This window comes from Mus caroli, unplaced genomic scaffold, assembly GCF_978045245.1.
Source record: "Mus caroli unplaced genomic scaffold, Mus_caroli_1 scaffold_4, whole genome shotgun sequence".
In the NCBI taxonomy this organism is placed as follows: Eukaryota; Metazoa; Chordata; class Mammalia; order Rodentia; family Muridae; genus Mus; species Mus caroli.
In genome coordinates this window covers 144599092-144624545 of record NW_028227259.1, presented here as the reverse complement: position 1 = coordinate 144624545, position 25454 = coordinate 144599092, and the positions used below count along the sequence as shown (strand labels likewise).

Below are 25454 nucleotides of genomic sequence, written 5' to 3'. Positions count from 1 at the left end.
GGTGCTCCAGCCTGGATTCACATGTTCCCCATATCAGTGGCCCTGGTTGTGGGACCTCCGTCAGCTGGAGTGGCAAGGGAGGGTCAGGGATTCCCCAATCAGTTTGGCAGCTTTGCTTTGATACAGGCCAGTCACAATCCTTGTCATCTTGGAGAGAGGTAGACTGAGCAGTACTTAAATGGGAAAGATGTCCGCTTTGGGGAAATGTCAGTGACTTGCTCTAAAGCCCCTGAACCACAGCGTCTATAGAATAATGCTGGCTGGTTGGGTACGTGCCCAGTGTAGCAACCTCCCTTCCCTTTCCCATGTATAACAGCAAAATATCATTGATGCATATGATCTATGTGGCAGGGGCAGGGATACAGGATGACTATATTTAAAGAAAAAAAAGCTGACATTATTTTAAAAATAAATGTATTAGTTCTCAGCAAGCCACAGAATACTTGGTACACTGTAGAAACTATAAAATCCAGAGCTTGGTACCATAAATAAAATTTTATTGAAACATGGTCTTCTTGATGTTAGGAGTACACAGCTGCAGAGTTGAGCTCCCAGAGAATAGTAGAGTTCTAGAATTCTCCAGAGAGGGGCTGGGTGTGGCTCAGTGGTAGAGCACCTGCCTAGAATCCCCCAGGGAGGGGCTGGGGGCGTGGCTCAATGGTAGAGTCCCTGTCTAGAATCCCCCAGGGAGGGGCTGGGGGTGTGGCTCAGTGGTAGAGCCCCTGCCTAAAATCCCCCAGTGAGGGGCTAGGTTGTGGCTCAGGGGTAGAGTCCCCCCAATGAGGCATGACTCAGCAATATAGTGTCTGTCTAGCAGTTCCTGAGGGCACTGGGTTCCAGTGGAGTACCAGTACTTGGGGGCTGGGGCCTTCTTAATTAAAAGTAATGAAATGGATGAGCCTTAAGTTAAGCCTTTCTAAACAAAATCATTTCTTCTTAAAACAACAATCCTTAAAGTTATGCTCCAACACAAATACTGTAAGGAATGAAGTTGTCAGGTGACAATTCTGACAAGAGAGTAAAAGCTCTCTCTGCCCTCAGTAGTTGAAGAAACACATTTGTAGAAGATGTGCTCTCTCAGTTTCTAGGGCTAGTGCAGTACTGTAGCAGTTTGGACTGTATAGATCCATGTGGTACAGCTGCGTATGCTGATCTCAGTCAAGACTTTCAGCAGTTTCCTCCCAATATGAGCTGTGCTTGGCTCCAGGTATCCACTCCCAAAACCCAAGACCTTCATCCACCTCTATCCCTCTGTGTATACAGAGCCATATCCCCAGCTTCCTGCACCTGGCAGAGCACCTCAGATCTGGTTTGCACACAGAGTAGTCTCTTTTGGGTAATGCTCACAGTGCTCTCCTCATGCTTCTGTGATGGATGCAGCAGGCTAACCCCTGGGAGGGATAGAGAATATGAGCACAGTGCTGTCATCTGTCCTGCACCTGGGGAGAACAAGGAGCTTTCCACCGTCGAGCCTCCAAGGAGGAGGCTGACACCACCCAGGATACCCAGCCAGACCCTGGACATAGCCCCACTGTTAAGTCATGTGACTGGTTACAAAAGTGGCCCACCCTCCATCTGCTCATCCCTCTACTCTTCTGTTGCGATATTGTCTGGCCTTCGCCATGTTCTGTTGAGTTGTGCTAGGGACCAAATCCATTTAGGGCAAGTAAACAGAAATAGTGCCACTACACTTTCGATTTGGGATGCTCATAGCTATATTTAATAATGCACACACACACTTGGTCATGTGGAGTGAGCCCAGCATGGACATAGGGAACAAGGTTAGCCTTCCAAGGACTTCAGGGAGACCTGGGGAAGGAACCCAAGACAGCCATTGAAGGCTAGAGAGCAGGGCTGCCTGTAGCTTAACTACTGGGATAATTATTAACTGCTCTCAGTGTCCTTAAGGAAAAAGCAAAGGCCATAGTTGTTATTAAAACTGATTGCTGGGTCAGCTGTGGTGATTCACACATATCATTCCAGCACTCAAGGCACCAAGTTACGGGATACCTGGAGCTACAGCGTGAAATCCTTATAAAATAAAGGGGAGAAAAGGAAATAGGAAAAGGAATATCATAATTATTGAAAGAAGATAAATGGAATAAAAAGAGCCAAACAGAAGCCCCTGAGCCCAGGGTCTCTTTTGTGTAAGAAATCAGTACACATGAAATGAGCAGTGAGCAGAAGGCCACAGCGACCATCACACAGACATCGTTGGGACAGTTCTTCAGTGACCCTGACCTTGAGCCACACACTGAAGAGAGCCAGGACAGCCTGGAAGAAAGTACAACTGTTAATCTGCTCACTACGGAGCCTTTGAAGCCTAAGCCAAGCCTGTTGGTACAGGCTGGGACCACAGCTACTTGGAAGGCAGAAATGGAGAGCTCAAGTTGACGGGCAGCCACTGTCTCCCTAAGCTGTACCCCTACAGGAGATGGGACCTGGAAACAGAAGCCTTGGGAAGCTCACAGGCCAGCCAGCCTGGGTGCTCACTGGGGAGCAGAGACCTTCCCTCAGACAGGAAGACGAGGACGGACACAGTAAAACTGGTCAGCTGACCTTCATGAGTGTATTACGGCATGTATGCATGTGCAGGAGCACATGCTCATAAGTATCATACATGTGCATCTCACTTTTTCATGTGTTTGTATGTCATACATATCACATGCATGTTTATACATACAAAGTTGGGTTTTTTTTTTTTTCCTGTTCTCATGAAGTTTAGCTGCCAGCTGAGTCGGCTGTGAGAGGCCCTCCCACTCTGATACCTGAGGTATTGCGTCAGTCACAAAGTAGTCCCCTTCCCACTCACTTCTCTGGGTTCAGCCAGAACTTCACAGGAGCTAGTGTGGAAAATAGATCCTGAGCTGGAACCAAGGAACAGTGTCAGGGATTCCCCACAGCTGGATGGGACTCAAGAGTGGGGCTCCTACAGGGAGCATGGCGCAGAACCCTGCCGTGTCAGGCTTCTTGTCCCAGGTCCGGTAGAGCTGAAAGCTGTTCATCTAGTGAGCATGGCCCTGGCAGCACAGTAGAGTGAGCAAGGGCCTAGAACTGGAGTGAAAGGGCTGAAGCTATACCTCAAGTTTTGCCTTTCCCAAGAGTCTGAATCCCTGGCCTCCCTCTCAGCTGCTCCAAGGACTGTGCCTTATAGTGGAGAGCTGCCCTGGGCAGTGTTCTCAGCATAGCCTCCTCTTTTCAGTGTCTCTAAAGTGTAGTCCAGGCCTAGCCTTGAGACTTGAGTCTGGGGAAGCCCCCTCCCTCAGCCAGTTTCTATTCTGTGGACACCACCTGGGCTTCATCCAGAGCCAGGGTGACCCCAAACCTCTATCAGAGCTTATGCCTGGAGCCCTGCTCCCATGGTGTGCCCTCCCTCCTCCCTCTCCAGCTGAAGCACCTCACCCCTGCCCTCCTCTGGGTCCTGGGCACCTTGGAGATGGAGCCTTATGCAGATGCTTTAGTCTTGTTCTGTTGTGTTGTTGTTTTGTTTTAGAGAAGCCAAGGAGCAAACCCAAGGCTCACATAGCACTCCACTGCTGAGCCACATCCCTAGACTTTGAGTCTTAGCCCAAGTTCCCCTCGGCTGAGGGCAAAGCTGGCCTCCATCTGGTCCTTGTGACACCTCCCCATTCCTACCTCCCCACCACCCCCACACACACACACACACACCAGTCTGCCGAGGCTGCTGAGTAACTGCCGCGTTCCCAGCTATGTTGAGCTGTTCGGCTCACTGCCTTGTTTCCTTTCCTTCCTGGCATGTCTGTAAACTTTGCTGGGTAGCTGAAGCCAAGTACCCAATTAGGGATTTCTCTCCAGTTTCATTCAGCCCGTAATTGAAGTGGGAGCATCTTATTGCATGACACATCAAACAAGCATGCGTCCTGGAACCCCAGCCTGGATGTACATAGTGGACCTGACCTCCCCACCTCAGACCTGCAGGGCCAGACTAGTCCAGGAGGTGTTGGCACAGCCAGTGCTCACCAGTCAGGTGGGGGCAGGGCCCTTCAGCTTGGGGTCCCCATGGGAAGTCATCCAGGTGTAGCTTGGCAGCTACCACCCACCCATAGTTTCCTGTCTTGGAGAGAGGGTGGCTTACACACCTGCTTGCCTGGGCTGTCACAGGGCTGACTTTAGTAGCTAGTCTGTGTTCCTTGGCTGTGACCCATGCACTGTATTCTATACCATGGGGAACATAACGGTTTGGTATGGGGTCCATCTGACTTGGGGCTGCTGTGGGGGTCTGTCTAACTTAGTTGGCGTAAGTACAGAGGGAAAGTCCCCAGCTCTCCCAGGAGTCTGCCCTGTCTGTCTCCCCTGTGTGTCTCACCACTCCTACAGCAGCACCCTCCATCCTCGGCTGTCTAAGGGTGTAATTAGCTCAGTGATTTAGTGAGCTTACAGCGGTATTCTGCCTCCACGACAGCCTGCCTGGCGGTAGAATGTTCCCATCACCCTGATGGGTCCCCAATGCCCTTGCAGTCGTCCGCTCCCACTCACAGCCCCAGGCAGTCACTGATCTTTCCTCTGCCGATTTGTCTTCTCAGAACATTTGTCTAAATGAAACCTACACTACATAGGCCTTTGTTCTGGCTTCTGTCGCTAAGCAGAATACTGTGGAGGTTCAGCCGTGTCATAGCATGGATCCATATTCCTTTTTATGGCTGAGTAATATTCCACCACGTGGACAACCCATGTGTTTAGGGATCAAGTCATTGATGATGGACATTGGGCTGTGTCCACCTGAGGCCACTGTAGGTCATGCTTCTGTGGACATTGGAGATAGTGCCCATGTCTTATATGTAGAAAGGGATTTCTGGATTATCTGATACATGTATCACCTTTGTAAGAAATGACCTAATTGTTTTCCAAAGTGGTTGTCCCTGCTGACAAACCCCTCTGAGGGTCCCCTGTGCGCTCGTCACCCTCCCGCAATTCGTCTTTCCTGGTTTCTGGACGACAACATCCTCTGTGGTTGCATTTCCCTAATGACTAATGATTCGGAGCTCATTTCTGCAGCTTATTAGCCATTCATACATCTTCCTCGCTGAGACGCCTCTCACATCGGTGCCCAGTTTTTAATTGGATTGTTTGTCTTCTAATCATTTTCTTAATGCTTTCGTCTGATAAGCAGCGTTTTTAATTTTGATGAAGTGTAATTTATCAGCTCTTCCTTCTGTGGCAGGCACTTTGTCCTGGGGACTCCATTCACTATGGTTGCCTGTGATTGTTACAGAAGGGCTCGGCTTTAGACCCTGTGCTTTGCCCTGTTAGTTTGATGATGGAATCCAGTTTCATTTGTCCTCTTTGATCCTCAGTCACCCCAGCACAATAGGCTGCAAGATGGGCCATGTTGGCTTGCTTTCTGTTGCCGTGATAAGCACCATGACCACAGCAGTTCAGGAAGGACAGGGTTGATTCAGCTTCCGTGTCCTTCTCACAGCCCACAGGTATGTCAGGCCAAGAGCAGAGGCTGTCGAGGGGCACTGCTCACTTGCCTTCTCCCCACACAGCTCACTCAGCCTGCTTTCCTATGGGACCCACGCCTGCACACCCAGGGATGACTATACAACAGTGACCTGGGCCCGCTCACATCAATCAGTAGTAGAAAACATGCCTCACGGGTTTGTCATCTGATGAGGGCATTTTCTTCATAATGTTTCCTGCTTTTCAGGTTGACAAAAACCTAACTAGCATACTTGCCTTCCCCAATCCCAGTCCTCTAGAGGTGGAGGCAGGGGATTAGAGGATTTTTAGTTTATCCTTGGCTACCAAGTTGTATAGAGGCTACCCTGAGGTACAACAGCAGGAAAGCTGCAATACTGTGACTCTGAAGATCAGCTTATGATGTGGCCTCTAGTCCACAATCACTCTGTCTTGATGGGTATATTTGACCAACTCTCCACAGGCCAGCCAGTCCTAGAACCTCATCCCTTGTCACACTTGAAGGAGAGGCCATGTGTCCTCCAGTCTCTTCTGGGGATCGCATGCCCTTTCATATGCTTTTCTTTCTTTTTCTTCTTTTTCTTTTTTCGAGACAGGGTTTCTCTGTATAGCCCTGGCTGTCCTGGAACTCACTCTGTAGACCAGGCTGGCCTCAAACTCAGAAATCCACCTGCCTCTGCTCCCAAGTGCTGGGATTAAAGGTGTGCACCACCACCGCCAGGCTCATGTGCTTTTTCTAAGTCAGCTGCCCTGTCCTTGCATCTTTGTAAACAGGTGTGTTGTGTGATTGGGGAGTCTATTTCTATTCACCTCAAATTTAGGTGGCCGTGACAGACCAAAGAAATAATTGTATCCAAGCCCAGCTTGGTGACCCAGTGAGTTTATTGGGGTCCCTTACAAGGTTGTAGGTTCGGGGTTGTTTATAATGGGTGATGAATTACTCACAGGCATGTGGATGAGTCCAACAGCCGTGTCATGGCCCATCCAGCCTGCTGATGACGTTTGTATGCTGGGTTCCTGGAATGTCCAGCACAACTTGCGGGCAGCTCCACTAGAGAGTCTCCTTTCCCAGCAACTGTTTACCATGTCTGTGACCTTGGGGAGAGGAGGGCCATTGAGCCTTCTCCCTTCACATGGGAATATAGATCTGAGAGCCTCCTGAGGCTCATCACAGTCCATCTGACTTCAAGCTGCCAGGACCTTATCTCACCTCCTGGCCCACTGTAACACGCTTTCTGGCCAAGCTTCAGATTTCCGAATCTCAGTGCTCTTTGTCCTCCTTGTTCCAAGTCACACTGCAAAGTTGATTATCAGTAGTGAGTAATAGGCATGCCAGTCTGAAGGCCATGCTGCCTTGAGATTTCCCACCAGATACTACTTTGAACACTTTCTGCCATGGTACAGCAAGATGGGGTGGAGCAGCCATGACACACAGATCTGGCAGCCCTAGCACGACACCTGGGGCATGGGGCTCCTGCCCTCTTGCCCACTGTGACAGTTGGGGTACAATGTGTGTTGTCTCTATAAAGGACCAGAGGTTCTTGTTAAAGTGCTGAGAACTGGACAGGCTTCAGGGAAACAGTGGGATCAAGGGCTGGGGGAAGGCAGGGAGACGGTTTAGCTGGTAAAGCTCTTGCCTTGCCAGCATGAGGTCAGTCCTCACAACCCACATCTAAACATCAGTGCGCAGTGCCCTGAGCTTAAGATCCCAGCTTTGCCAAGGTGGAGACGTGTGGATCCTTAGGGCTCCCTGAACAGCCACCACCCTACTCGATGGCTCCAATGTTTTTAACATTATGACCTACATTTTAATTTATTTAGTATATCTGACTGTGTGTGAGGGTAGTGCATGTGGATATTATGGGACAGCTTTCACGAGTCAGTTTTCTCTTTCTGTCTTGCAAGCCCTAGGAAACTAACTCAGATCAAAGCGAATAGCTGAGAACCACCACTCAGGGTTGTCCTTGACCTCCAGGAAGGCGCACACAGGCACATGCATGTGCACGCTCGCGCGCACACACACACACACACACTTATGCATGCACACATATACTCATGTGTATGCATACAATTATGTACACATGTGTGCACACACAGGCACACACACATGCTTATACATACACATATACTCATGTGCATGCACATACTTTTGCATACATGTACACACAGCGGGCAGGGGATACCACACCTGCCCTGTCTAATAGAATCCAGGCAACCATGACTCAGCCCCAGCAGCTCTGGCTGTGTTTAGTCATCAGCTTGTTATAAGAGTCATGCTGTCATAGGCCCAGCTACAAGCCCCCATCTGGACTCCAGGCCATGGGGAGCAGGAGGGCTGCCTTTGATGACTCTCTTTGAAAGCTAAGCATTTCTGTACTCAATGAACTCAGCCAGTCCCTGTCCCCTCCTCCAGGCTAGTATGTGGCAGGAAGACAGGTATCCCCAGGTCCTTTCTGCTTACCTGGGGCTTCTCCATGGTCTAACCATGGTCTTTCTCTTGCTGTGCCTGGTTCCTCAGCACCCAGTGTCTCCACCACACCCAGCATCTGTTCCACCCCAGCATCCTTCCCAAACCTTCTCTGCACTGCTCTGGCTGCTGAGTTGGTTCTGTAGCCTTTTCCTTAATCTGAAGAATTAGTTCCATATCAAGTCTGAGGCCATGGCACGCATTAGCAGGTTTTTAATACACTGCTATAGCTCGAGGAGGAGGGACAAAGGAGATTTAAAACTCTTGTCTCGCCAAGAGCAGACAGATTGACTCAAGACTGACTTGGTCAATAAAAGATGAGCTCTGAACACTGCCCCCCCCAAGGGAGCTTGCCTTCCAGGGAATTATGTTTTCTGTACACCCAGTGTCAGAAATTAATAATACATCCAGTGTGCAGAACAGATTGCCAGCTCTCAGCCCATATAGACGTGACTTCAACACTGTGGCTCTGATGTGATTCGTCCTCGCTGCCTCTGCCCTCTGGCTCCATCAGAGTTTCTGTTCTGTCTGGTGGATGGCAGACCACTGCCTATGTCCAGTCTTCTCTTGGCAGATCACCTGCCTGGCACATCTGTAGAAGGAAGCTTCTGGAAGTTTGTAATGAAGCAGCTCTATTCTCTTGTTTGTGACGTGGTTCTCTGCTTCAAGTGTTTTGGGCTAGGCAGGGAAGAGGCATGTGTATGCACACATGATGAGGTTATGCCTATTGGTCTCTGGTTGTCTCTGTGTGTGAACCCTTTCTTTGAAAGCTGTGGCTCTCCTAGAGGACATAAATAGGTTGTGTGTGTGTGTGTGTGTGTGTGTGTGTGTGTGTGTGTGTGTGTAAAATGGATATAGACCCTAGAAGAGGATGTCCATGGTCCATCTTAATCTTTTGATGCAGAGTCTCTTATGAACCTGGAGCTAGGCTAGCAACCAGCAAGCCCCAGAATTCTTCCTGTCTCTTTCCACACCTCACAGCTCTGGGGTCGTAGGCGTGTGGCCACACCTGGCTTTTTACTTGAGTGCTGGGAATTTGAAACCAGGTCCTCACACTGCCATGTATCTCCCCAACTCTGTGACACACTGTCAGAAACAGCTCTCTGCCTCACTATCCAGCCTGTTGGGAATAAGAATGAGTGAGTGAGTCTAAGCAAGGCATAGACTAAGCCTCGTCCTTAGCTCAGTAGCAGCATACAAGCCCACAGGCTGCTGGTTTGGATTCTGTAGCCTCTGGTCCAGCACTCAGAGCTTTGATTTCAGTCCTGCCAGAGGCAAGCAGCACAAGAGCTCTGAAGCAACAGCTGCCCCTTCTCCTGAGGTCACAATGACAAACTGAGGCACAGTTCCACTAAGGTGCACTCCGGAAACCCAATGAGTTTATTGGGCTTTCTTTCAGAGAATAGGTTAGGGGCTACTTACAGGAGTACATGTGCTTATTTCTGAACACCACTCTGAAAAGCCTTACCCAGCAGGGATGAGAGCTTCCTCTTAGCCACATCAATGGATCCCTCCCTCCCCTTGTTTTCCCATCCTATATATTCTAGCTCAGTAGTTCTCAACCTTTCTAATACTGTGATCCTTTAATACAGTTCCTCATGCTGTGGTGACCTCCCCCAACCATAAAATTACTTTGTTTGTTACTTCATAACTAATTTTACTACTATTATGAATTATAAATATCTGATATGCAGGTTCAGAGCAGCTGTGCTAGTCCCTCCCTGAGTTCAAGTGCAATTAAGGCACAGTTGCCTGTAACAGGTGGCAGGGTCCATGGTGGGGTATTAACAGTCAACAGGCCCAGCTGGGCCGGTCCATTTGCAAGGGGGCAGAGCTGAACTTCCCAGGATGGTAATTACTGAACTTAGAGGACAGTCACTCACAGCAGCCAGGCTGATGGAGCTCCATTCTTGCCAGTGCTGTGGGTCAATCTTTTGTCATCAAAATTGGCCTTACAGCCAATGGCTTTTCTCTGGGTCCCCAAACCTTCTGCCTATCTTGGACTGGGAATGACAACCCCCAAACTGTAGTGTGAATGCAGTTGTGACCTCTTAGAAATGCCCAGCTGAGACCAGTGGGGAGGGGTCATCAGCTCTGGGAGCAGGGAGCACAGCCCTGATGAATGCTCCCAAGGACTGTGTGTACCATGGCTGATAGAGTCACCACATGCAAGGCAGGACTTGCAGGAGCCTGCAGTGCCCTTTCATCCTAGGGACAGATTCCTTGGGGCTGCTCCCATCTGACCCTCTGTGTTACCTTAACTGTGGCATGCCTTTGGCCCATTCCCACTCTCCTTTCTTACATCTGTTGCCACCTTCCCTGCCAGAGCTTCCCAGTGAAGAATTCCTAAAGGGAAATGTGGCCTTTAGCCAGCCAAGGTAGGACCCCGGCCATTGGGATGGCTGCCTTTGGGTAAGACGCCAGCTTGTGATCCAGTGGTCTGTCAAAGAGGCTCACATGCTGCCAACAGTGGCTGTGGGTAGAAAATAATCCTGGAGCAGTGCTGGCTGGCATCTCATACTCTGTGAAGTGTCTCACCCTCTGCAATGCATCTCGCACCCTGCAGAGCTTTCCAGCAGTGGGCCAGCGGGTATGAGCACCCCCAGCTAGCCAGGCCTTGCTCTACAGTGTTTCTCCCTTTTTTGTTTGTTATTTTTTGGGAGTCTTTTTTTGTTTAGTTGGTGGATTGGTTTGGCTTGGTTTTTTCCCTTTGAGACGGGATCTCATGTAATCTAGGCTGGCCTTGAACTTCTGAGCTTTCTGTTTCTACCTCCCAGGTGCTGATTAATAGGTGTGCACTAACATGTCTGGTTTATACTGTGCTGGGGATTAATACCAGGACTTCGTGTACGCTAGGCAAGTGCTCTACTAACTAAGCCACATCCTCAGCCTTTCTCTCTGTACCTTCTAATGACCTGTGTTTCCCAGGCTGCCCAGTCTTGGTTTTCCAGTCTTCTATAGCAATGTATACTAGAGACCTTCAAGTGGGGTCATAGGTTGCTTCAAGTCACCCAGCCCCAGTGTCTAAGGAGAATTTGGGTCCATCTGCTCATTTAGTCCTGCTGAGCCTGTTTCAATGGCTGTGTGTCCTGGGCATTGTGGATGCTGGGCTTGCGCCAAGGGGAGCATGGCAGAGAACCATACTGCCCAGGCATGGGTGGGTGAACCTGATGCACACAGCAGTGTTGGAAGCCAAGCCAGCACTTAGGCTGGGTTTCCACACCAGTGGACAGAAGGGAAATCCTGCCTTTACCCTGCCTCCTGCAGGATCTAAGCAGGGCTAGTCCAGGTCAGTGGTGGTGGGGGAGTTCAAGCATCTGACTGGGGCCCTCTGGGTCAGTTCTGGGTCTACAGCAGTCCCCGGGACGGAGGCTGCAGAGGTGGGTAACAAGTTGACAAGGGCTACAACTTAGAGCAGCTTCGGTTACTCACAGTAGTGGTGGTCTTGGGTGGGAGCTTTCCATTCACATGTCCCGGATGGGGTGGTGAGGGAGGCCTGTTGAGTGGTGCTCAGAGGCAACCAGAGACTGCAGATTGAGGAGCACTGACAACAGAACCACGGTCCTGTTCCAGATGGGGTTGCATGCAGCTTGATGCCCAACCCCTGGCCCTTATTTTCCTGAGCCAGTAGTAATGCAGAAGTGTGCATGACTCTTGCTTGTCACTCACTGAGGGCCTCTGTTGGGCACCTCAGGCTTGTGCCACAGGGCAGAGGCCTACTCTGGGAAGCATTGATGTTGGGGAGGAAGGGCTGACTCAACAGGTAAAGCTGTGAAGTCAGCAGCAGGAGACATGCAGGCCCACGGAGCTTCAGCGCACTGGCCAGTGGTCCAAGGGTCTTTCTGAGCTGAGGCCTGGGCTGCTGAGGGAAGCTCCTGTTCAAGCACCAGGGCGGGGCCTGCAGTGCTATCTCCTGCACCCAGTAGGTGTTTGTGGGTATCCCTCCGGAGGCCTACCGTGATCCTGAAGACCCAGGTTGGGTGAAGTCAATCCTCTAGGCCTCTGGCTTGTCTCTGCATCCATCATCCAGGGCAGTGTCCCTCTTACCCTGGAGGACATACAAAATCAGGGGCTGCTGATTCTCTACTGCCAAGATTACTGCCACAGGGACTGTGCAGCCTGGTGCTCTGGGGCCTCTCTTGCTCTGTCCCTGGGGTGGGGGAGGGAGTCTTAGAAGAACGAATATGATATCAGCGCCCGCTTGTCACCCCGGGACTCTCCCACCCTGTAATCTGGTGGGCTGTAATTGCCGGTGTCTTTTCAAATCATTTTTGTGCAAGGTGACAAGCTGCTTGCTGGAGTGAGCAGTTAATCACACAGAGATGCCCCGTTTGAAAGGCGCTCAGAGCTTACCCAGGGGTGGCTGCCAGCAGCCAGGCGGGTGCACATGAGCTGCTCATCTGCATATAATTCCAGGGCGAGCAAGCATCACTGAGGCTGGTGTAAACCATGCAATTTCCGGCCCAGCGGGGGAACGCAGGCTGGGGGTGGGGACCAAATCTCTTGGCTCATGGCATTGGTGGAGTTAAAAGTAACCCCATCTCCATAGGGCAGGCAGCAGGAGATCTGATTAGTGGGTTGTAATGGCCTCCCACTTTGGGAACCACAGTCCCTCATCTTAGACCAGCAGCCCTACCTGTCACTCTCCAGGGTATGTTTAGGGACGAAGGTCCTAGCTGGAACTGCACATCACCTGTCAGCCACTCTACTGGCTGGCTTGTTGTGGTTTGGATTTGGGGTGGGCTAGTAGTCTCAGTGCTCTGTGCCACACCCACTGGCTACTCCACTTCCTTCTGTGTGGTGTCCCCGAGGGTTGAACCCATAGTGGTCCAGCAGGCCCTGGGTCAGTGCTCTGGAACGACTCCTCCTGCCATCCTCTCCAGGCAGCCACAGGGAGTGGGGGCACAGACACCCTTGTCACAGCCACAGCAGTGCCTGGCCTCCACAGCTGCTAATAAAATTGCATAAATATTTTATGGCTAATTATTAAATATTTAAAAATGTAAAACTGGGATGGTTTGGAAGTTAGCAAGGCATGAATAATTCAGTCCTTAGATGCACATCAGCTTTGGGTCTGAACAGGGCCAGCACCTCCAGTGCCTGCAGCAGCTGGGGGCATAAGTCTCAGGGATTTCTCTGGCTAGCCACCAGTCCCCCAGGCCTAGAAGCCGATACTCAAGCAGGGTCCCTGTTATCACATTGCAGGACAGGTCTCAACCCCTTCCCTTGTAAAATGAGGAGGGGGTTCATGCTGCCTGAGCCATGGCCAAGCAGATAAAATCCCTTTATCTTGATGAGTCAGTGTTCATGCTTTTGCAGAGACTAAAAGCCAAGTATTGTCCTGCCACCTGATCAGACAAGAGAGTCCAACCATGCCATCGACCCCGGATCCCTCAAAGGGGAGATGAGGAGTAGACTACTAAGCATGGCCAAAGCATCAAGAAAGCTTAGAGCATGACTCTCTCTGTCTGTGGGTTCATCCTTCAGGCTGGACTCGTTGGAAGCAGCTCCTCTGCCTCAGGTTTGAAGGCCACAGTTGTACTAGCTGTGATGTGTGATATCCTAGTACCATGGTGGGTTTTTGCAAGGCCTGAAAATCCCAGTGGATTCTGTTCACTTTCAGAAGGGAAAATGGCTTTCCTAAGAATCCCTAAAGTAATGTTCAAAACTCTACTTCTAGCTCTTAATCAGGAGATGCTGGGGACATTGAGGTAGTCACTGCTCCACTGGACCACACCATCCTGTCTTCTTCTACCCCATAGCATTATAGCCAGGAAGGGAGAGCCCATCTGCAAAGATGGGAAGCAGAGAGGAAGGCCACATAGTCATGGGCATCCCTGGTGATCACAGTAAAGGTAGCATGCATGTTTCCTGCTGGCCTATATGTGAGCATGTTTCCTTTCCAGGGTGTTAGAGAGCTTGGCTGTGTTTCCTTCTAGCATGCTCACACTCAAGTGTAGGTTATTTTCATGTGAGTGTCAGTGTGGTACCATATTGTCTCTCTGTTTCCTTGCCATAACACCCAGACCTGTACTGCCATGCCTAGCCCCTCACTGTGGTTGTTGGAAAGAGAACAGCCTTCATAGGTTCACATATTTAAACGTTTGGTTTCCAGTTAGTGGAACTGTTTGAGAAACATTAGGAAGTATAGCCTTGTTGGAGGAGGTGTGTCACTAGGGTGGCCTTGAAAGAATGATACACCTCCTTTGACGTGTCAAGAAAGGCCCAGGCTCTTTCTCTGCCTTCCTCTGGTGGATCAGAAACAAGCTCTTAGCTACTACTCTAGTGCCATCCCTGCCTGCCTGTGACCATACTTCCCACCTTGATGATCATGGACAAACCCTCTAAGACTGTAAGCAAGCCCCCAGTTAAATATTTAAATTCATGAGTTGCCTTGGTCATGGTGTCTACTCACAGCAATAGAACATCAACTAAGACATGTGCTTTCTTGCTGCATGGCTTCTTAGCAGAGAGAAAGGTTCTTCCTCCAGTAAGAGTATGCTCTGGTGTGTGGATACACACATGCATGCACACACACATACATTTATGTTTACACATAAATATATACATAACACACACACACACACACACACACTTCTCTACATTCAGCTCTGATGGGATCCATGTTCAGTCGGTGATCTTCTGACCTGGGTACTTAAGCACACACATCCTCATCTTGTCTCAGTGTCATTGAGGTAAGCCACTATCTTTGTACCACGTTCTTTCGCATGTTTGGTTTTCCATGCTGCCCGACATGCCTGACTCCTCCTGGGACCCTCTGCAGGGCCTGTCGGTGTCATCTCAGTGGTTAGAGGTGAAGTGGGCTCTGCTTGGATTCTTATCCTTGGCTAGTGCGCCTGGGATGAGAACAGGGTGCTCGGCTCTGATAGGGGTCATGTGGGCTCTTGCTGCAACCACAGGTACCTGCCCTGATAGTCCCCACTGCTATGCAGATGCTTCCTCCCCAGCCCTCTCTCTTGTTCTCTCATTATATCTCTTGCCTGTGCCAAGAAGGTCCAGTGCTCTAAGATGCTGTTGTTTGCCACGCACTGGAGTTGGGTATACCATTCAGACAGGGCTCTGGCAGGCCTATCTCCCATGCTATAACTAGAACCTAGAGCTTTGCAAAACCTGTAAGTTCCTTAACTTGCCGTGGTGGGTTTTTTGGTCTTTGGCTTTTTGGTTTTGGTTTTGGTTTTGAAATAGCATTCCATGTAGCCTAGGCTTGTCAGAACTCATTATGGAGCCAAGAATGACTTGAACTTCTGATCCTCCTGCTCCTCCTCCCACATGCTGAGGTTATAGGCATGGCCTGCTGTGTATTGCTGGGGATCAAACCCAGGGCCTCTAGTTGAGCCATATCACCAGCCCCTCAGTAGTTTTCTTTGGAGGTCATGTGTTTCTCTCCCCAAAGAGAAAAGAATTAGGCTTTTCTTTGTCCTGCAGAGCTGACCCCAGGTTCTCCATCAGAGTCATGACAGATGTCATAGAGGCAGCCACTGTTGTGACCCAGAGCTACAGCAGCCTGGTGCAGGTGAGCATGAGGGTTTAGGACTAGTAGAGTCTGGTCTGGTTTGAATCCCTGCTGCTGGGACAAAATGCTGCCTTAAAACAACTAGGGAGCATGGGGGAAGTGTTCATTGGCTTATAGGTTGTAGTCTGTCACTGAGAAGCGCTGAGTCAGGAACTTGACATCAGGACCAGAAGCAGACAGGAAGGCTTCACATTAGTTTGTTCTCTGGGCTTGCTCAGCTTCCTTGCTTATGTATCCCAGCACCACCTTTTCCTGATGGCACTGCCCATAGTTAGCTAACCCTGCCTACCTGTCTTAGCAGTCAAGACAGCACTCCATGGACAGGCACATAGGCCAGCCTGAAGGAGACAGTTTCTCAGTCGAGGTTCTTTCTTCCAAGGTTTGTATAAATTTACAAAAACTAACCAGCCTAGGGATTAGAGAAACAGCTCGTCGGGTAAGAGCATACACTGCTCTCCCAGAGAACCCGAGTTCAGTTCCTAGCACTCACCCACATTAGACAACTTATAACCACTCCACCTCCAGGGGCAATCTGATGCCTCTGGTCTCTGAGGGTACCTGCATTCACATGCACATACCCACACTAGGATATAGACACACATATACATAATTTAAAATAAAAAAATAAATCTAAATAAAGAACACACCAGGCACCCACCTTTCTGTCCACAGACTGGCACAGGTGGTGTGCTTACAGTGAGCCCTACAGCCATCTTCTCCCCAGATACCTCTTCTCTGTATCTACCTTGCATGTGCCCCTCTGGCCCCACTAGAATCAACCATCCTACAGACTTGAGGGCAGGAGATCTGAGCCATAGACGCTCATTACCCCGACATCTCTGTTCTTGGGCAGGAGTGCATCACCACTAGCTTCTACCTGGCAGAGCACAGCTATTTCTGTCCTGTGTCCTTCCCTCAGAACTTGTGCAGATGCCTCCTGTGAGTCCAAAAGGGGGCTGAGATAGTGAGGGTGTCAGCTCATAAACATCCTGTTGCCTCCCTAGAATCCTGGAACCAGCCAACAGGCCAGGATGAGCTTTCCACACAGACATGGAACAGAGAGCAGGGGTTTGAGTCAAGGCCTCAGGTGCCCAGGACCACTCTGGAAACCCCCTCTGGCCCATCACAGTCTCTGCCACCAAGTCTGGCTTGAGTTCTAATGAACAATTACATCCTTTCCCTGGCTCCCAATTGTCACCTGCCATACTGCTGTCCTTATAGGACATCCAGGACTGTCCTTGCAGAGAGAGCCATAGGAAGGGAGGGATGGACAGCCTTGGCTGGGGATACTGAAGAGTGTGGTTTAGAGCTGGAGGATCACAGCAACCATAGCTGCTTCCTGTGACAAGATGGAGGGGCAGCCAGAGAGAGCTTCAAGAATCTCAGTTGCCAGGAGCTAGAGCGAGGCCAGGGGGTGGCCCTATAGATCTACAGAAGGACTCCAGAACAAAGCTGCCCTCCTCTGGGCCTTGGTCTCAGAATACACTCAGAGCCTCTTGGTGGCTTGCAGCTTCCTGGGTTTCACCACATCTACCACCCTGGCCCTCGCTCCTGTGTTGTTACCTGCATACTCATGGGTGGCTAAGGACATCTCCCGAATGCCAGAGTATGTCATCACAGAACCCCAAGGCCCTTTGCCTCCTGGGAGAAGGCCAAAAGCAACCTCTGCTCTTGGTCACTTTGAAAGAGACTGAGTGACAGAAGAGTAATGACTCTTCCAAGGTGGAGCCCATCTTTTATTTATTTAATCCAAACCATCGTGTGAATTATTCATTCTTGTTTATGTAAGCCACTGAGCCACAGAAGTAACAAGGAAGTTGAAGCATCCCAAATCAAATGATTGTTTCCAGGCCTTGGGCATCACCCCTTGCTGGTCTGTCTGCCCCTCCCAACAGTGGCCTCACCCTTGTCATGAAAGAGGTGTCTTCCACTCCCAGCCGCCAAGGGCAATGGGCGTTCCTTCTTTGTAGCCTCAACCATGCCTGTGATTGCTTGGCATGTGGCCAAGGTGACTCCTCTCCATTCATCCCCATGAAGTACACAGACCTCCTCCCCATGGGCCTTCGGTGGGCCTGAGCTCCACACCTGCCTGCCTCTGAGATCGGAATTACACAAAAGCCCGTTACCTTCCTCAAGGTCAGCCTGCATTTGGTCCCAAGATTTAATCGTCCCCATTGGACATCTGAGGTCTTTGAGCAGTCGTCACAGTCTCTAATGGCTGAAACATCCTTGGGAACTGTGGTCAGTGAATTTCTTCTCCTGATGAAGGCCCTCTCTCAGGGAGGAGGGGCCCAGGGATGCCAGGAAGAGTCTTGAGGTTAGGGCTGCCAATTAACCTTTCATTTTCATAGTCTCATCACTCGATTAATCAAGCTTCTGGGCCTGTGTCCTGTTGAAGGGACTCACACTGTGGAGAACAGTGTCTGCCAAGGCCTCTGTGGGGTGATGGATGAAAGAGCCACAGGACAGGGCCAGTGGCCAGGCGATAGCCCCGCAGAAGAGCCTCTGCCTTCAGGCTGGGTCTGTCAAGCCATTTCTTCTCACAGCCACTGGTGCCAGCATGCCTTGCTCAAAGTGTGATTTCCTCCCTAGACTGTGGGTGGGCTGTCCATTGTAGAATACGAGGGGTGGCAAAGGTAGCAGCTGCCCTGCTGGAGCGCTTCAGCTGTGTGGGTCCAGTGCTTGTACTCTTTGAGTTTCAGTTTCCTTGTTTATAAAAGGGGGTGGGGAAATGTTCATCTGGAGGTGTGCATGTGTGAATTTTCCTGGGAAAAAAATCTGTTCATTCTAGATAGGGCACCAACAACAGAGCAGTCTGCCCAAGTCTAGGTTAATGAAGCAGTGAATTTATTGGGGTTACATACAGGAGCCGGAGTGAGCAGTTACTCACTGAAGCACTGACGACTCAAAGGAGCTGCATCACCAAAAAGCCCACCCCAGCACAGGTAACAGCTCTCCAAAGCTGCATCCTGAAAGCTCCCAGGAAGCTTGCAGGCAGCTCGGCCAGTTGGAGAGTCTCCTTTCCAGAGCAGTTGCTGTTACTCTAGAACCACGGCCTGGGGGTGATGTGGTTTTTGAGTTTATGCATCAGACTTAGGCTGGTCTCCAGGGCTCTCCCTAGCTAGATCCTCAAGACTAGATCTGAGGACAGCCACATGCTATGCTCCCCTGGGAGATGGTGTGGAGACACAGAAGTGGCAGAGTAAATGGGGACCCAGTCTTCTCTGGTCTCCGTTTTCTTCCGGATTGCTCAAAGCTTCTTGTCCCCACATGGCTCTCAGAGGAAGCAGTCTCTCTGGCCCCACTGATCCCTAGAAAGCCATCCCCTCTGCACTTACTAATCGTCCTCTGGGGCTCTGGCGCACAGGACACAGCCTCATTCTCCTTGCTGCCTCAGGCCTGACCTCAAACCCTTTCTCTGCTCCTCTTTGACGGTGAGCCAGCCCATGAGGACCTGGGAAGGGCCCCGTCCATGGAGCCTCTTGGACTCAAGTTCCTCTGACTTAGGGATATCTTTCCCACACAAGCCCAGGACCGCCCTCCTCAAAAGTGCTCACATACCATGGCTGATGTTAACCTCAGTTCCTCATCACAGCGAGGGGGAGGTCTTCAGGGCCCCCAGGCTGGCAGGGCTCCCCTCGTGAGAAAGCTTCACGAAGGACTTTCAGGAAGTACCCAGCTTGACACAGCCCCTGTGTGTAAGTGGAGCCGGCTCAGTAATGAACGGGGTGTAAATCAGGGCTTAATTACTCAGTAGGCACCTTGGGTGAGAGATTCATGGTAATTGTGTGTGCTCCTGGTGGCTTTACGCAGCTGGCTTCTCCCTGAGCACCAGTAAACCATGGCGGGCAATTGGGGAGGTGGTGCTCTGCCCTGAATGATATTCCCAGAGATATGTGGGAAGTTGGGGAGGGGCTCCTAGGCCAGGTTATCTGGAGCCCACCCAGTCCTTGCTGAGGGACAAGGAGGGTCCTTTTGGTTACAGGTGGCCAGCATGTGGATCCTATACCTAAACAGTCTACAATATCCAAACAGCCTCTCTTCCATCCACCTCTCTCTCTCTGAGTCCTGTGCTAGTTCATTCAGGGCAAGTGGCCAATCCCTGGAAGGAAGGAGCTGAGGCTGCAACCTAGTGATTGTCTGTGTGCCCAGAGCAGTTGGGACTCTGACCCTCACTGCAGAACTGGACTCCTGGTGCTTCCTTCTCTGGCAGGCTCTAGAACCTGCTGCCCAGCTGGGGCCAGTTCCCCACCCCTACCCCCAAAGCATGACCCTGTAGTGCTTTCCAACAGTAATGGAGGGTGGAGTCTTGTTGGGCACTGTCATTCTACTAGCGGGGTATCTAGTCACAGCATCTATCTCTCAGAGTCACTGTTGTTTTTTTTTTGTTTTGTTTTGTTTTAAGTACTGTTGTTAATATAATCAGTTTATTATGGCTCCCACCAGAGGGTCACACTGCTTCTCTGGCCTCTTGTCCTTTTTCTTCTTATTCCTCAGGGCTCACAGATAGATGGACACCAGCCTCAGGCATCTGCAGGCAGCAGGAACTCCAGTTAGGCCATAGTTCATCCTTGCTTGTTCCCCCTGGCTATTCTCCCTGTCCCACTAGTGCAGCATGGGACCCACACCGTGCCCTTCTCCCTGCAGAGCTGCGGAAGCAGGTGGAAAGTGCTGAGCTGAAGAACCAGCGGCTGAAGGAGGTTTTCCAGACCAAGATCCAGGAGTTCCGCAAAGTTTGCTACACGCTGACCGGCTACCAGATTGATGTGACCACGGAGAGTCAATACCGCCTCACCTCCCGATACGCTGAGCACCAAACGGACTGCCTCATCTTCAAGGTAGGCAACACTGTGAGTGCATCAAGCCAGCTCATTCAGCCACAGGCAGCTCAGCTCGCCTCCTCATTAGGAAGAAAGTCAGTACTGGCCTTGGTAAATGAGTCATGTGCTGAGCAGCCCCATGTTCCCATAGCATGGTCTTTAGTGGCAGGAGGGGACACACTGGCCCCTTCCTCCCCACTCTTGACAGGCACTCATCTCTGGCCACATCTCTGCCAAGGTCCTCCCTATGAGTTGTGGCACTGTGACTTTGTCCAGAGGTAGTAGGTGCCCAGAGGGGTGAGGGGCATGGCAGGCATCTTGCTGCCAGACCTCTGCCAGGTGGCACAGCCCATGGAAGGGAAAGGACAAGCTGTATGTGCCAGTTCCTTGGTGGTCAGGCCAAAGGTACCAAAGCTGGAGCTGTAGGTAGCTGGACAAGCCCTTCGAGCTGGGAAGGATCAGTGGTCTTCAGGAAGCATGTACCTGTTGGAGTCTCATATCCAATGTGCTCCCAAGAGGGGTCCCTCTTAACTGAAGCAAGAGCATCCCAGCCTGAGGGAGGGTGCTTGGAATGTGGCTAGGCCAGACATGTGGACAAGTTCTCAAAGTGCACAGGTCCAACAGAAGTGAAGTTGTTCCTCAATGGGAGAGAGAGGGCATTGTAACTGAAAATCTGGGGTTACAAGGGCTTACCCATCACTGGCAGCAACCTTACTTCCTGTCTGTGACATGGTCTTATAGTACTAGCATGGCACATGGCCCTAGAGTGGCCTGTGATCCCAGTGTCATGTGTGACAGGGAAGAGACTCTGGTTAATGACTGTGGGTAGGAAGCAGAGGTTGACCAGCTCCACTCTGCACCATGTGTATCTGGGCCACACACAACCTCAGCAACCAGGCTGTCTCTGCCCTGCAGAAACAGGAACCTGTCTATCTAAACACTGTACCCAGTGTGACCTACATGTTTTATGCAGAATTTCACAGAAAAAAAAAAAAAAAAGTCCTGGCCCAGAGGTTTTCGCTGTACAGTGACTCACTTATCCTTGTTCCCATCCATCTGTCTGCCTGGCCCCTTTCATGGGACACTGCCCATCGTGGTGGCATCAGGCACAGCACCTACTGTTCCTTGCAACTTTGTGGTGTGTCTTGGAGACTTTCTGGACTTCTCAAATAATATCCCTTCATTTTTACACTTCGTAGCACTCTCAAACCTTTGACTAAGTAAATAAATATTTGAACGCCCAAAGTCTTTAAGTCGGTAAGCTATCAGGAATGTATTTCTTTGCTTCTGTGTACCTTTGAATAACTCAGGATCGCTGATGGGTATTTAATTTAATGCAGTGTAGGAATTCTGTGTGATTTTTTAAAAGATTGATAAATGAAGATGTGCTGAGCAGCTGTCACAATGAACACATCACTTACATCCGTGTGTAGACAAGATCTAATTTGCATTCCAAAGTATTCTAGGGTTTTTGTTGTTTTGTCCTTTGGTGGTAAGTGAACGGAACCTATGGCCTCCTCCTTGCTAGGGAGGCAAGCACTCCAGTCTGAGCAACACTCCCAGCCTTTGCAGAGGCCTATGCAGCACTGCCACTGAACTACACCCCCAGTTCTCTTTGTACTTTGTATTTAGAGACAGGGACCTACTGCCCACATGAGCCTTGAACCCTATCTTAGCCTTCGACTTGTAATCCTCCTGCCTCAGTATGCATCACAAGGTTCTGCTGTATTCTGTTTTTAAGGTTGTTGAAATAGTGGTGTGCACAACCAGTTTCAGGCCAGGCTATTCAAGGTTACACAGTGAGAACCTCACTCTAAAAAGCTTAAGTCACTTCTGTTCCGGTCTCCAAAAGGCAAACACAGTCACCGCAGTGCTGCTTTGACCCATCACCTTATTCCAGCTAGTTCCAGACTACTCAGAAGTTCTGTCCACCTTCTTTGTGTCACTAGCCCACTTACAGTGACCTCCTAGCTGTCTATGAGACCTAGCACAGCCTTTATTGCACACAATAGAGTGAGGGCAAGAACAGCTGCTTACTGTAGCTGGTACACACTGTCCTCACCCTCTCCCAGTTCCTCACTTGCCCATAGAGGCAGATGAGGTGTTCCTGCCCACCAACTGTCCTTGGGGTTGCCTAGCCAACCATGCACACACACAGTCACCATTCTCCAGGTGTCAGTGGGTCAGACCCAAGGGGCACTCAGTGACACCAACCCAGATAGACAGGAAAAGCAAGCAACTGCTTTCAACTCAGGGCTCAGAAACAGGCCAGCTTTCCCTGACTCCAGACAGGAAGGACAAGGAGGAGCCCCGTGTGGTCTGCTGATGGATACTTCCCCCAGCCAATGTGGTTTGAGCCTCTCCTGGGCTCCTGGCGACAACACCCAGGGCTCAAAACCCCCTCAACCTCAAAGTGGCCAGTGTAGCCACAGCAGGGCCTCCTCCCCCAACTTCTGGCATCAGACAGGCTAGAGAATGTGTGCCTATGCTGGGACACTGTGGAATGGCTTGGTGAAAGCTGCGCTAAGTGGTAGCCAGGGAAGAGCTGGCGTGTTGCTGTGGTCACTCTTGTCACATGGTGGCCAAACAAGTGAAGAACTTGGTTGGTACGTGATGATGTATTGAAGGGGCTGCATCCTGTGACGTTGGTAGAGTTGGGTGGTGGCTCATATTGTAGAGAGAGAAGATAATTGCATCATGACTCCCTGGGCAGTCCTGGGGTGTGTAAACTCTGACTTGTACTGTGGTTTCTTTGTAAGAATGCATGTACATGAGCACATGTGTACATCTGTGTGTGTAGGGTGGAGACAGAGGACACTGCCACCTGTTCCTCACTAGGCACACCATCCATCTTTGAGACCGTCTCTCACTGGCCTGGAACTTGCTAAGATGGCTAGCTAGTGCTAGCCTGAGGCTGTCATTTTTTCCTCCTCAGTGGCCTGGGGTTGCAAGTGTGCCACCATGTCTGGCTTTTCCTCATGGTTCTGGGTGCTTGTAAGGCAAGCACTTTCCCTGAGGGACTGTCTCCCTCCTTGTAGAGGGCATCTGTCTCTCCACAGCAGGGTCTGAAGCAGCCTCTAGAGTCACCCGTTTGCCCCACTCAGGTTCTTGTGGCCAACCCCTCTGCACCAAGGACAATGAGCCTTGCAGGCAGCTCAGCGAGACCAGGAAATATTTCTTGTAGGCTTTGGCTACAGTTTTCTCCAAAGCCTCCCCTTGGCTAGCTGTAGCAACCATGGCTTCATCCTGCCCTTCTGCCTCACTCCCTCCTCTTACCTGGCCCTGTCCAATCGGGAGAATTCTGTTCCATGGCCCCATGCTATCCAGCTGTGGATGGAAGTGAGTGCAGGAACTCAGTGCTAGACACACGCTGGTCCTCAGAGCACTGCAGTATGAGCTGGTTCTAGCCAGCTGTCTGCCTTTAAGTCATCTGCTTCCTCATCAGTCAAATGCAGATAATTACAGGTTCTGTGAAGGTGTGGGTCACCTGAGGAACCTTGTTGGTGACTAAGCTGTTACCTACAGATGCTGCCCTCCTGTGTGCAGCCTGTGGTCTTTTTTTTTTTTTTTTTCCTGCTGACCCTGGAAGAACCTTTAAAGCAGTTCCCCAGTGTTGTCCACAGTGGGCAAGCTAGGCAAGCAAGTCTCAAAGAGGAAGTGGCAAGACCCCAGGCACACCCTTTCCTTACTCCCAACACACTCACTCCCGTAGTAGGGAACATGGGTGCCCCGGCAGCAACCTTAGAGCATCTCTAGGCCATTGGGTCGCCTATGTCTTCTCTCCATGGTACCAGGTTTCTTCCTAGGGTTGAGGCCCCTTTGTGCCATTCTGGCCTCTGGGGCCCACACAGCCCTGAGAAATCCCCCTGTACAATGTAGTACCAGTAGGGACCACAGTGGATCTTCCAACAGGAAGTCTCTCCCCAAGACTCCCATCCCATCCCATCCTTGGTCATTATATACCCTCATACCCTCTATAATACTATTAGAGCTAAAGCAATTGTATAACCCTCATCCACCAGCCAATACCTGGCTAGCAGATAGGGCATTCACAGGTCTATTGGAGGTTAGTAAGAGAAGAAGGAAAATGGATAGGGACCAGGCAGGAGGCAGGGCTGGCTCATGCACAAGTGTGTGGCCATGGCCAGCTCAGGCTCAGGCAAGGCCACTCCATCCCCCAGCTCACATAACTTCCGCTCATTTTCTTTTCACCCCAAACAGCTTCTAGGCAGGAGGGGTCTGTGGCAGAGTTAGAAATAGCTGGGGCCTGTTTCCAGCCAAGCAGGTTCTGCAAATGTGTGCTGGGATAATTGAGGGTTGGCTCACGGTCCCACATGGCTCTGCTTCCCTTCCCAGCCTGGACCCAGCCTCTGCCGTGTGTGGGTGGCCGAGCTGCCTCCCAAGGCTGCTGTGTGGGGGAAGGCAGGAGCTCAGCTCCACCACACATTGGGAGTCTGGCATCTTGCCCACTCCTCCTCTCCCAAGAGAAGTTGGACCCCAGAGTCTCCAGTTTCCTTGGAAAGACTGGACCTGGAAGGAGTGGCCTACCAAATGTCCGCAGCAGTCGTGGTGTCATCTCATTCCCTGTGGTTCATAAGGACTACTCGGAAGGTAGTCGGACAGAGGCCAATAGCATTGACTGCAGAGCTCTTGAGATGCAGGTGGCTCTGACCTTGGGTCCCCTTCTCTCATGCCTCTGACCACTCCACAGTCTAGCATGGCTGGGCCAGCTTTTTACATGGGTGCTGGGATGGAACTTGGGTCCTCATGCAGTTTTACTCCAAACCTGTCTCTTGTGTTTTCCTTTTTTCTTTACATAATGTCCCACTGTAGCCCAGGCAGGCCATGACCAAGATCCTCCTGCCTCTGCCTGGACTTCTGGTCCACAGTATAAGCACCATCCTTTCACTAGTACATCTTGCTAATCAGAGGCCTGAGCCAAAGGCCATGCTATGGTGAGGGCTTTGGAGGCACCTCCCAGGTCTCTAGGCAAATGGCTGGACTAACTCATAGCTGCCTGTTCCTCCCAGCAATACTGGTTCAAGGTGCTGGGTCATGGTACTGCTGTTGGGATGTGTGTTGTGGCCTCTGCACCACCAATGGGATGTCTGGCTCAGCCTGCAGTATGACCATGTTGCCCATTACTGTGGTTTTGTCTCTGGGCACAGTGTGACATTTGTTGGGATAGAAG

The 25454-nt window shown here is 50.8% G+C and overlaps 1 protein-coding gene across 2 annotated transcripts in view; it reads left to right on the top strand.

Moving 5' to 3' along the window:
- Positions 1 to 25454, top strand: part of Mad1l1 (mitotic arrest deficient 1 like 1) — a 331728-nt gene that overhangs the window by 253589 nt on the left and 52685 nt on the right. For both annotated transcript variants that reach the window (XM_021162520.2, XM_021162521.2), the window contains exon 17: positions 20091 to 20281. In XM_021162520.2, coding sequence (XP_021018179.1) covers positions 20091 to 20281 — 191 coding nt within the window. The remainder of the gene's footprint in view (positions 1 to 20090; positions 20282 to 25454) is intronic.